General features: G+C 50.9%; 2 protein-coding genes across 3 annotated transcripts in view; one reads left to right on the forward strand and one right to left on the reverse strand.

Annotated features, from left to right (window-relative positions):
• Positions 1-9,367, reverse strand: part of LLGL2 (LLGL scribble cell polarity complex component 2) — a 38,851-nt gene extending 29,484 nt beyond the window's left edge. For both annotated transcript variants that reach the window (XM_054170576.1, XM_054170575.1), the window contains exons 1-2: positions 9,268-9,367; positions 1,205-1,312 (exon numbers count right to left, since the gene is read on the reverse strand). In XM_054170576.1, the coding sequence (XP_054026551.1) occupies positions 1,205-1,279 (75 nt within the window). In that variant the 5' untranslated portion in view covers positions 1,280-1,312; positions 9,268-9,367. The remainder of the gene's footprint in view (positions 1-1,204; positions 1,313-9,267) is intronic.
• LOC128898247 (translation initiation factor IF-2-like) lies at positions 8,398-9,331 on the forward strand. Its single transcript, XM_054171106.1, has 2 exons — positions 8,398-8,881; positions 8,928-9,331. The coding sequence occupies exons 1-2, from the start codon at positions 8,398-8,400 to the stop codon at positions 9,329-9,331; spliced, it is 888 nt and encodes a 295-aa protein (XP_054027081.1).
• Positions 9,368-11,361: the final 1,994 nt, after the last annotated feature.

The following is an 11,361-nucleotide window of genomic DNA, read 5'->3' on the forward strand; positions in this document are numbered from 1 at the left end:
ATAGCAATTCATTATTAATGGCCATCGTGCTGCCTAGGCGCTGCCACATTTCCACCACAGTCTTTTAAATGCACATTTAGAAACAGATCTACACTTATAATCCCAAAGTCTAGTCAGGGACATAGAACTCTGGTTTCATCTCTGTCACAGGTAGTGGCTTACACAGAACCATCGTAGAATGGCTTAGGAAGGGACCTCAGAGATCATCTGCTCCAACCCCCCCCCACACACACACACAGAGGCAGGGAAACCTCTCACCTAGACTTGGCTGATCAAGGCCTCATCCAACCTGGCCTTGAACACCCCCAGGGAGGAGGCATCCACAATCTCCCTAGGTTTCCTATTCCAGAGTCCCACCACCCTCATATTGCAGAACTTCTTCCTAAAAGCCAGTCTAAACCCACTCTCCCTCAGCTTAAAACCATTCCCTCTTGTCCTATTGCAAGACACCCTTAGGAGAAGTCACTGTCCAGCCTTCCTGTAGGATCTGAAAGGTTCCCCTGGAGTCTTCTCTAGGCTGAACCAGCTCCCTCAGCCTATCCTCACAGCACAGGTACTGCTTAAAGAAATACACCTTAGCAAGTCTTTGGAAGATGGATCTAATCTCAAGGTCCTCACAGCTCTCTCCTAAAAGCTAACTCCTGCTGCACATGCCTGACTGCTAGAGCTTGAGGGCACGCTCACACCATAGTGTGCAGCACTGCCTGGAGGTCCCAAGGAATAATCAGTTCCAGTAGCAGAAGCAGGTTGGCCTCTGTGCATTTCTGCTGCTCATGTGCCTTTAGAATAAGGTTGACTTTCACAGCAGTGCTGCTCAGACTACCTGTGACAGAAGCAGCCCCAGCATACAGCAGGGCAAACCACACAACACTGAGTGCATACAAGCTGCTGAGCAGATCTCTTCTTTCAGCAAGTGCCACTCAACAGTGTGACAATATCCTTCCTCTTACAAAAGGAACAGGCAGGACTGAGAACATGCTCCTGAGCCCAAAGAAAACCAGTCAGGCACACTGCTGGGGGGAAAAAGGACAGAACTGAGAGGAAAACAAAGCAAAAAAAGGAGCAAACCACCTCTCCCTAAATTTAACTTTTCCACCCACACTCACGTAGGTTTTGCTTCTCTTTACACCATGCAGTGGCTCAGGATAATGCTGCCTAGCACACACACACACACACATGCTTTGAAGTTTGAGGAAAACTGTACCTTGTTAAACTGGAAAAGGTCACGTTTGAGCCTCTCTCTCACTGGATCATGTCCGGGTCTTAAGAACCTTCTCATCTTCCTCGCTGTAGTATCTTGGCACCAAAAATCCTAACAACAGGGGAGAGAAAAAAAAAACCAAAGAGCAAAGCACATAAACAAAAGCAGCCTGAGAAGAGCAGCAGGCAGAAGTAGGTTATTTATTTGGGTTTTAGCAGGTAACACAAATCAGCCAGGGCAGAACAAGACAACATCGCTATCGAGTAACTAAAACCCGACACCACCACGGAGCAGCAGCATCGCTGGTGCAGGACTTACACAGCAACCTTTTCACACTGCTGAGGCAAAGCAGCACGGAAGAATCAGGAGGAGTTTAGACGTTGTTACACTTGGCCACTTTGGGATGGCTTCGGCTGACCTTCTCCGAAGCGGAGGCAAGCAAAACTGCAGCATTTGCATAAACATTCAGGCAAACCCAACCTAAAGGCTAACTCCCAGGCTCACAGGCATTATCGACTAGTATCAGTTTTCACCTCAGGTAACCCTCCAGCTATTGAGCTAAAAAGAGAAAAGAAACCCATTTTAGCTCACTCCATGGGTAGGGCAGAACAGAAAGGGCTGTGCTGCCCGCGGGGCAGCTGCATTAATTATTAACTTGCTTTTGTAAAACATCAAGCCTAACTCCCTGCCCAAGGTGGGGGCAGGGGCAGGAAATCTTGCACCTGCAGTTCAGTGCCCAAAGCCTTTCAGCCCATCTCGCTGCCTTGTCTCTCACGGCACCAGCGGGATCCGGGCAGGACAAATTAGACCAGACTTGTGACCTAGCAATCCCACCAGGGGAACCAGGATACGGCCTCACATTCTGTACAGCTCAAGAGAGTCTTTGTCACATCTCCCCTCTGCAGAGGTGATAAGTGGCAAGTGAAGAAAAAAACCCCAACTCTGCCAACTCAAGGTGTGAATCACATTTGACAACTTACTTCCCCATAAGTGCTCCTGCCTACCCTGGCCATCTTTCATAAGCTCCAGTTTCCAGTGTACAGGCAGCCTGGCTGTTCATGAAGCAGCTACTGGACACCCCAGTCAGTATTTTATTGTAATTTGTTAGACAGGAAATTCCAGCAATTCACCAGCTGCTGTGTACACAGCACACATGCACACTGGGGGGTAGAACTTCTGAGAGGCAAGGAAGCATCAGTACAGATATCCTTGTCTGCAGGAACCCATCATCAGAAGAGGTACAAACACACATGGCAGGGAGCTGCAAGGAGAAGGCTGGAGCCTCTCAGTTTAAGAAAGATGTTGAGATGCTCAAACGTGTCCAGAGAAGGGCAACGAGGCTGGGGAGGGGTCTGGAGCAGGGCTGAGGGAGCTGGGGTTGCTTAGCCTGGAGAAGAGGAGGCTTAGAGGAGACCTTCTTGCTGTCTACAACTCCCTGAAGGGAGGTTGTAGCCAGGTGGGAGTTGGTCTCTTCTCCCAGGCAACCAGCACCAGGAACAAGAGGACACAGTCTCAAGCTGCACCAGGAGAGGTTTAGGCTGGATGTTAGGAAGAAATTCTCAGGAAGAGTGATTGGCCATTGGAATGTGCTGCCCAGGGAGGTGGTGGAGGTGTTTAAAAAGATACTGGATGAGGCACTTAGTGCCACGGTTTAGTTGATTAGATGGTGTTGGGTGATAGGTTGGACTTGATGATCTCTGTGGTCCTTTCCAACCTGCTTAATTCTGTAAAGGAAAGGTGGGGCTAGGAGTGCCAAAGGGACTGCCAAGGGGAACAGAGAGCTTTGAGCCCTTCTTCAGACTGTGGGGCTGGAGGGTGACAGAGGGATGAGAGCTTTCTCTGCCTGTGTAGATGGGAGCAGCACAGCTGGCAAACATAAGGATGGTCTTTGGTTAATGACTTCAATCAGCCAGCCATTCCTGAGGAGCTTGTTTTGTTTTTTCAAATGGTTTCTAGCAAGGCCTTACCAGCTGTGAAGGACCCCCAAAAAAGGGGGGAAAAAAAGGAAATGTTATTACAAACAGGATGCTCCACAGCCATCTTTTGAGAAGTCCCTTTAGAAACTCCCCTGAGCCAGAATTTGTACATCCCTGTTGCACTGCTCCCCTTGCAGCTTTCCTGTTCACACTCCCAAGATCTTCAGCCACCCACACAGTACTGTCCAGAGCCCTCTAAGAGGACTGCAATGCAGACCTGGTTCAGAGGACCAGATCACATCAGCACCAAGAGCCTGAGTCACTTAACTCTCCACCCAGAATCTCTAGCATCTCCACTCCCCACAGAGAAAAGTGGTGCTGAGCAGGCAGCTACAAGCATCTGTGTGTGTGAGCCCTGCCATCAGCACATACAGGGGTGAAGACTGTGCACAGAAACACACAGAGGGCAGCCCAAAAAAGAAAGGAAGGATACTAATATAGTTTTCTTGGAAAGTATACCCTCCCACAGTGAATCAGGTACCTCAAGTGACATTTCACATCACAAGTCCTCTTTCACCAGACCTTCCTGACAGAAAGAAGGACATATTCACACAAGGCTGTATTTAAGTTAGCAAAAGTTCCAGAGCAGTGACAAGCTGCTGTGCTATGCAAGGAGAGCACATCACACCCATGTAGAACACACAGCTTGCCCTTAGCCAGACAAGGAAAGGAAAGTGCCAGAGACCCACCCTTTCCCACTGTCAATCAATATCCTGGACCTGCTAAACTAGGCAAACCCACAGAGGAGCTCTACTAATTATCCTCCCCACTCAGAAAAGAGATCTCCTCAGCTGTGACAGCAGAGACAAACCCACTGCTACGAGCAAAGCGAGGAACAGGCTTGATCTGAGACACAGCTTCAGATTTAACACCCTGCTAGAAAGGTTTGCCCTGGAACATTAATTGCATCCAGGAGCATGCTGTTTGAACCTGCTTATGCAAGAGATCCTGCGTTCACACTCCAGCCCACAACAACTTGCTCAACTGGCTAAGGAGCCTCGTAGCTCAGAATCAGGCAGTAACTCACTTGAAGAGATGTCATCCTGGCAAGCTGATGTGTCCATCACCATCAGGGAAGGCATGCTACAAAAGCCATCTCTCATCAACTTGTATCAGGGTTTTGCACCTGACCAAAGAATCCCTGCCTGTCACAGCGTGGGAGGAGGTGAGAGGGAAATGGCAGTTTGAGCAAAGGGGAAGGCAACAGAAACCACTGCAGCACAGGTTGCCCAAACAGAATTATCTACTACGAGCTTACAAGGCTCTTGTCAGTGAAAAGACATATTTAGTACAATAATCAAGTGTCTCTTCCCATTCCAGAAAAAGAAAAGGTTCCACAATCTGTATGATCTTATCTTCCAGATGCACATTTCCATAGTAGCCAACCAGTTTCTCTCCCACACACCTTCAGAGTCTTACATAAAACCCCAACCCCAAGCGCTCTGCAGTTATCTGCCAGTCAGCATTCACAACCATATGGTAACAGTTGTGGCTACCAGTAGCCAGAGAGGAATTCTCCAGTAGCCTCTGAAGCCATGCCAGGTCTGCATGTATCTAATGTTCTCATTTTCCAGGGAAAACATTCTTTAGGCTTTCAATGATGAGTCTTCTACCAGAAACCATGTGCAACATTCTCTTCTAAGACGCACTGAGGTCTGCTGTTTATAGGCAACAATAGCCCAGGCTGAGTCAGTTCCAGTTTTGCTCCTATTCAGTACATGGACACCAGACAGCAGAGTTCAGAGTGCCCTGTACATTGAGCACCTGCTGCTTTGTTAGCTGAGTGCTTAGCTAAGTATCACAAGGTACCCTTTTTTTCACCTTACTTGATTAGATCCAGCCACAAAACAAAAGCTCTTCGCTAATTATACAGAAATGCAGTGAGAGCATGAGCTGCAGGATGATCCTGTTTCCAAACACAGACTGGGGAGCAGTTAACATCCAAACCAGGTTTCATTTGGTTTCCTTGCTCAGCTCCATCCATTCCAGGTGCTGAGATTTATGGAAGCACACATGCCACGTCCCATATTCCAAAGGAGGCCAAATACTTCTTCTTAGGAGAAGCATTAATTGCTCCTTACTGCTGTGTGTCAGCAATCCCATCAGAGCTCCATGGTTTGCTTTGTCTTCACTGTTTTGCACACAGCAACATGTCTTGATGCCCATGCACAGCTTGCTGAGACACTCTGGACTTTCTCCACCAGCTAGGTATGGGATGAGGGGAATCACTCTCTGTAGAAATTTGTTACAATCTTTTTCTTATGTGCTTCCATCATAGTGGAATTTCTAAACAGGAGTACAGAAGAACCAACAGTCTAAGTCCCAATCACACAAGTTAATCCAGTCTTACAAGATGAGGAAGCCCAGGTCAGAAGTTTTTACTACACTGAGAGCATTAAGTGTGGGTATGGTCCCAGGTTAACCCCACAACAACAAAAAAACAAACCCATAATGAGTTTATATTGCTCATGTAAGAGTTGCAAGGTACCATCTGTTTGCTTCCTAGGCAACCTTTACTCAACTTGAGCAAGTTTTCATTGGGACTAGGTCCAAAAGCTTTCTTTTCAAAATGCCACAAGTATCTCAAGAGCTCTTCAAGCTTGCCTTGCTTTAGGTCTCCTTTTCATTCCTTCCTCATCATCCCTTCCTGCTTACAGGTCCTTAAAGGGAGAACTTCTCCCTATGCATCTGATAATGCTTTTATCAACCCTGCTAAAATAAAAGAGGCCTTATCAACGAGCTTTGTTTGAACTACCAGCAGTTACTGCTTCTATAACAAACAGTCACCACCATGGCCTCGTCTGAACTGGGTTTCCTCCCTCAGCCAGCAGCCTGCCTTGTTCCTGTTACCAACAGTCAACAGTGACGGAACAAGAGGCTGGATCAACTGCACAGGAAAAAGCTATTCCTGAGCACCAGGGAATCTCACAACAACAAAAATGATCAAAGCATCACTTAAATACCAGCCTTATCAAGTTTATCAATGGCAGGAGCCACCAGACATGACTTGCTGTGAAGCTGCAAGTTTAAGAACAGCTTCAGCTTGGAGTTGGCTATTCTTTAACTGGGTTGTCACCGTCAAGTTCACCTCTACAGCCAGGCTAGGCTGTAGTGCACCATTAAGCCAGACACTCAAGAAGAAAGCACAGGGCAAGCAGAACAGCTGGAGCAAGAGAAGGAGCTGCTGCAGCACGTGGAAAGCTTGGAAGATTAAGAGGGACATGGTTTCATGGTAGTAGCTCAGCAGTAGTGGTGGGGTTGTGAGCTCTCGGCAAGTGACTTGATGATCTCAAAGATCTCTTCCAGCCTCAACAGTTCTATGATTTTACCAGGATAAAACTTAATCAGCAAGGTGTTCTAACACATTAATCTCATAGGTTGATGAGACCATGCACAAGTGCTGATCCTTTACACAACTGCTGATCAACAGCTAGTCCCCAGCACTCACAGCATTATGACCAGGAGAGCGTTCAGGTGCACCCTGCGCAGAGCAGCCAGGCACCAGCAGAGAGGCAAACCAAAGATCCTCCAGCCAAAAGGAAAAGAACAAGAGATTTATTTCCACCAACCTGGAGACACAGCTAAACGAACAACTGAGCAGGCTGTGTCAACACCTCCTTCAGGTGGCTGCCCTCCCACAGCACAGAACACGTTAAGTAAAAGATCAGAGATCGATTCCCGAGAACTCTTGGAAAACAATGAAGAGCCAGTCCCACCAATCAAGCAAGTTCGTGTACGATCGCCGTGCTTGGAATTACCAGGAACCGCCCACTTGCAACGACTTTTCACTAGTTGTGCAAACCCTGTGTGTGTCATTATGGCTCCCATTGTGCTCTCCCTGTCATGGGAGCATGACAACACCGAGTTTCAAAAGGCTACGGCAGAGCAACCTCTTTGCACCGAACAACACTATTATTGCTGTTACTGCACACGAGGCAAAGCTCTTTGTAGGCTTCTCCTGAGAAGCATGATTCAGATGGAAGAGTAGCTGGCCACTGGAACAGCACTTCACACCACAGTGGGTCCACGGAGTGGGCCACAGAAGAATTTGCTTCTTAAAGCAACACAGAGACATAATTAGAAGAAACTTCTAGTTGAGGATTGGAGTTTCCATAGAATCTCTGTGCAGAAATCAAACTGCCAGCTACCACCAGTGCCTCCTTTGGTTAACTGTTTTAGAGGAAGATCAGGCTACTAGCAGCAGTACTTATTTTCATTGCCATGTACTAATGGCATTATATATGCTTACAAACACCTTTGACGTCTCTCAAGGCTCCATGTCAGCCAGGAAAAACTTTCACCTCTTCCATAAGCAGTTCCCAGTAACAACTGTATTCCTATCACAAAAAGCCACTAAAAGATATAGGAGCCTCAACTGGTTTAACTCCTGAACAATTTCCTTCAGGCACTACTTACAGGGGATGCAATCTGTTAAAAACTAAATGAAAGAAGCTCCTCAGCACCATCCATGAAGATGTTTGAGAACTCTTCTCCCTTTTCAATACTCTAAACTAAACAGAGCCCCTCCAAGACACCCTGAGCTGGATTAGGGACTGCTCACTACTTGCACAAATCCATGGGCCAGGCTGTCTTTACAAGAAACGTGCCAGGATGCACGGAGAAGCCTCAGGACCTACCACCACTTTGCATTACGCTTGCCAGAAGCGCCAGCTTCCCAAATCAAAGCAAAAATCACCAGGCAGCTGCTTTGGGCATACAGCTTCACCTGGGACTTGGTAAAGCAAGATATTCCAGTTGACTGCCAGTGCCCTCAGATGACTACAAAGGGCAGCATTCCCCATCAAGTAACATCACCATGGACAACTTTTGTTACCCTTCTCTCTTGTCACTGTTCTCATAGAAGCCTAAAGATTTGTGACACTACACTGCAGACACCCTGACCAAGAAGTCTTCCTTCAACTGCTCCACGCAGTTAGCAACACTAAATACAAGCACACAAAGCTTTCTCCAACGCCAAGGTTAAGTCTCACCTCCAGGAGAGAGATCTCAGTAACCAGCTTGTTCCCACGCCACAGCTGCAGGGCAACCTGAGACAAGGGCTAAGCAACTTGTTCCACCTTCTTGTTTCACCTGCTCGCTGCTAGAAGCAACCTTCTCCCTCACCCATCAACCTCTGACAGCTTTGGGGAGAAAAAAAAGCAAAGAGTAACAAGATACATTCAATATGGGCAGCGACCTGAAGGGAAAAGAAAGAGGAAAATGCTACCGGAGCGTCCCAAAGAGACGCTGCAGTTCCCCATCACATCTGCCCCGAGCCAGCCACACCAGATGGAGACCCGCAAGGCCGGGCTGCGGGCGGGGACATCTCCCACAGCGGGACAAGGGACTGCTCCGGGCCGGTTCCCGATCTGCGGCGGCTCTCGCTGGAGCCTCCATCCCGAGACCGTTCCCAGCAGCCCCCCAAGGCAGCCCCGGCCAGGACCCACTCCCGCGAAACCAGGAAGTTATGGAGCAGGCGGCCAAAGCCGCGACCTCCGCCAGAAAATCCCAGGATGTGCAGCTGCCCGCCGTGCCCCCCGGCTGCAACACACACGGCACATGCCGCCTGAGGAGCCAGAAACCGACGCGCTAACAAAACCCCGAACGGACCTGAACCAACCCAACCCCTCAACGCTGCTGCCTGAAGTTTTTCAGGAGAGCCAAGGCCGGTGTCTCGGGATGCGCCGGGACACAGGAGCTTCAGGTGCGGGCAGCCCCAAAGCACCGTGACCAGCAGCCGGACTCGCCAGAATGGGGCAGTGCGCAGGGCCCCGGACAGCCGGTAAAGCGGACGCCCGCCGGGGGCGGGGGCACCGGCGAGCACCTGCCAGCCCCACTGGAGGGATTCTGGGAGCAAGCCCGCGGGACGCCGCAAAGCCAGAGGGGCGGGCAGTCAGTGCAGTCCCGGCCCGCCGCAGAGAGCCCTGCCACGGGCAGCGCTGACCGGACCCCCCCACCCCGGGAGGACCCTCCGTGGGTAAACCCCACCCCCCCTTCCCTTCCTCCACTCCCCTCCCGCCCCTCGGAGCCTCTCCCGCCACACCGGCCCCGTTCCCGCACCCCCGCGGAGTCCCAGCAAGCTGGGCTCACCTGCGGGGCCTGGAGCCGGGGCCGCCCCGGCCTCACTCGCTCCGCGCCCGCTGGTCCCTCGTAACGCGGTTGCAGCGGCCTCGGCCTCCCTCCCTGGGCACCTCCGGGAGGGGTGCGGCGGGGCGGGGCATCGCCTGGAAGCCGCTCCCGGGGGCGGGGGTCGGGGACGGGCCGCCCCGGGGCGGGGCCTCGCATGCAAATCAGGCGGCCGGCAGCTGCCCCGCCCCCCCATGGGGTGCGCTCATGAATAATTCAGCACTCCGCCGCTCGCAGCCAATCCGAAAGCGGCCGAGGGGAGGCCGCGCTGCCTGGCTCGGGGAGAGGGACTCCACCCCGGGGGCACCCCGACACCGAGCACTGGCAGGGCAGGCTGGATGCCACCCGTGCCAGCCTCCCCTGCTGCCGGCTCTGCCCATCCGCCAGCCACACGGGGGACAGGGAGCTGTCGCGAAGGCCAGAAAGGTGCCAGCCTCCCTACAAAGACAAGAGAGGGGAAAGGCTGAGCAGAAAGCTAAAGCCTTATCCAGAGAGCGACACACAACTGCCAGCACAACTCCCTGCACAAGCCGGCTGTGTCCCATTGCAGGAAACCGCCGTAGTCCAAGGTCTGCCAATTGCTCTGCATCCATGCAAAAGCTTGCCGTGACAAAGGGGTTGTAACACTCCAAGTTCAGCCAAGCTTCCAGAAGTGATGTTTTTCAGTTAAAGTATTTGTTTCTGTCATCTTGCAACATCCAGCCAGGCTGCATCACAGCCCAAAATGAAGCAGCGGTATCAGTCTGCATCATAATCCCATCCTGGTAAAGGCACTGTCGGATGGTGTGGTGCTGAGCAAGGCAGCCACAGTTTCTCAATCCTCCCTGCAGTGGTTATTAAATTGTAATTGTTTTGTGCTGAATCAGGGAGTCTCTGCCCCAGCGAAACTCACTGGGTGGCTCTTGAGGAGTTCATCGATGCAGTTCCACCTCGGCATAAGCAGATGAGACTGATTGAAATCAACAGGAGGGAGTTTGACCCAATTCCAGGACAAATGTGAGCCCTGTGGGTCAGACTGGAGCTCTTCTGGCTACGCCTGTTCTTAGAAACTCTCTTCCCACTCCTTTAATCTGCAAAACAGTCTGGGAGAATGCTGAGAGCACAGACTGGAGCTACCAACCCCAGGGTTTGAAGGACTAGCAGAGCACAAGCACTGCTCAAGGAGGAAGAGGAAGGGGAGGTCATGTGGGTGCAGCTGTCAGACCCTTACAGCACCCTGCTGAGTTCCAGCATCTGATAACAGGGGTGTGTGCACAGAACAGGACCAGGCACAGAGCTTGCAGCAGAGCCCTGCCACCCTGGGCTATGATACCTCTGACCACGCAGCAGGAAGATGAAGATGGGAAGGTGTTGTGTGCTGCAGAGGTTGGGACTCCTCCAGGCTCTGAGGCTTGCTGCTCTCCCAGGGAACAGGCCAGCAGCTGGATCCAAACACAGAGAGGTGTAGAAGTGGAGCTGCACAGCCAGGGTTGTACAGCCATGAGCAAGCACTCACCAGCTGGTGCTACTCGGGTCCCAGTAGCCTCCCCAAGAGTGTCTCGCTCTCCCTGTGTTATTTCCATTTCTGCAGGAATTAAGAACCACACTGAGGAGCTCACACTGCTGGAAAAGGCTTTTTATTGTTTGGCCTTCTCCCAGTCTCCAAAAGGAACTAAAAAAAAATAAAATCATCAAACAAAAAGCATCCAAACCAGTTGCTATTACAAACCTCAGTACTGCTCTGCACAGCTGTGCTCAGCACACTCCTGCCCAGCCAGCAGACCACCTGGCAGCAGCACTTTTGCATAGAGGCTAAAGCAAATTTGATACCTGGATATGCTGGTGGGAAGCTCCCACAGGAACAACAGCCACAGGACTGAAAGGCTCACGAGGAATTTGTAGCTTTTCTTTTACTCAGGGATCTCTCACTTGCAAAGGGAAGGATCCACAGCCAGGAAAGAGGGGGTCAGGCTGAAACAGGGAGCTGCAGCACAGCTCTGGTGAGGCTACTGGTGGCCCAACTTTAATATGGCATAATGCTGCACGGCCAAAACACATCTCAGAACAGCTGCTCCAGTG

This window comes from Dryobates pubescens, chromosome 20, assembly GCF_014839835.1.
Source record: "Dryobates pubescens isolate bDryPub1 chromosome 20, bDryPub1.pri, whole genome shotgun sequence".
NCBI lineage: Eukaryota > Metazoa > Chordata > Aves > Piciformes > Picidae > Dryobates > Dryobates pubescens.

What these genes read in the sequence shown, in the direction of transcription:
- LOC128898247 (XM_054171106.1), top strand. Translation starts at nt 8,398, where the DNA reads ATGCTACCGGAGCGTCCCAAAGAGACGCTGCAGTTCCCCATCACATCT. An exon ending in CCGGGACACAGGAGCTTCAG is followed by an intron (nt 8,882 to 8,927) that starts GTGCGGGCAGCC and finishes CGGACTCGCCAG; the next exon opens with AATGGGGCAGTGCGCAGGGC.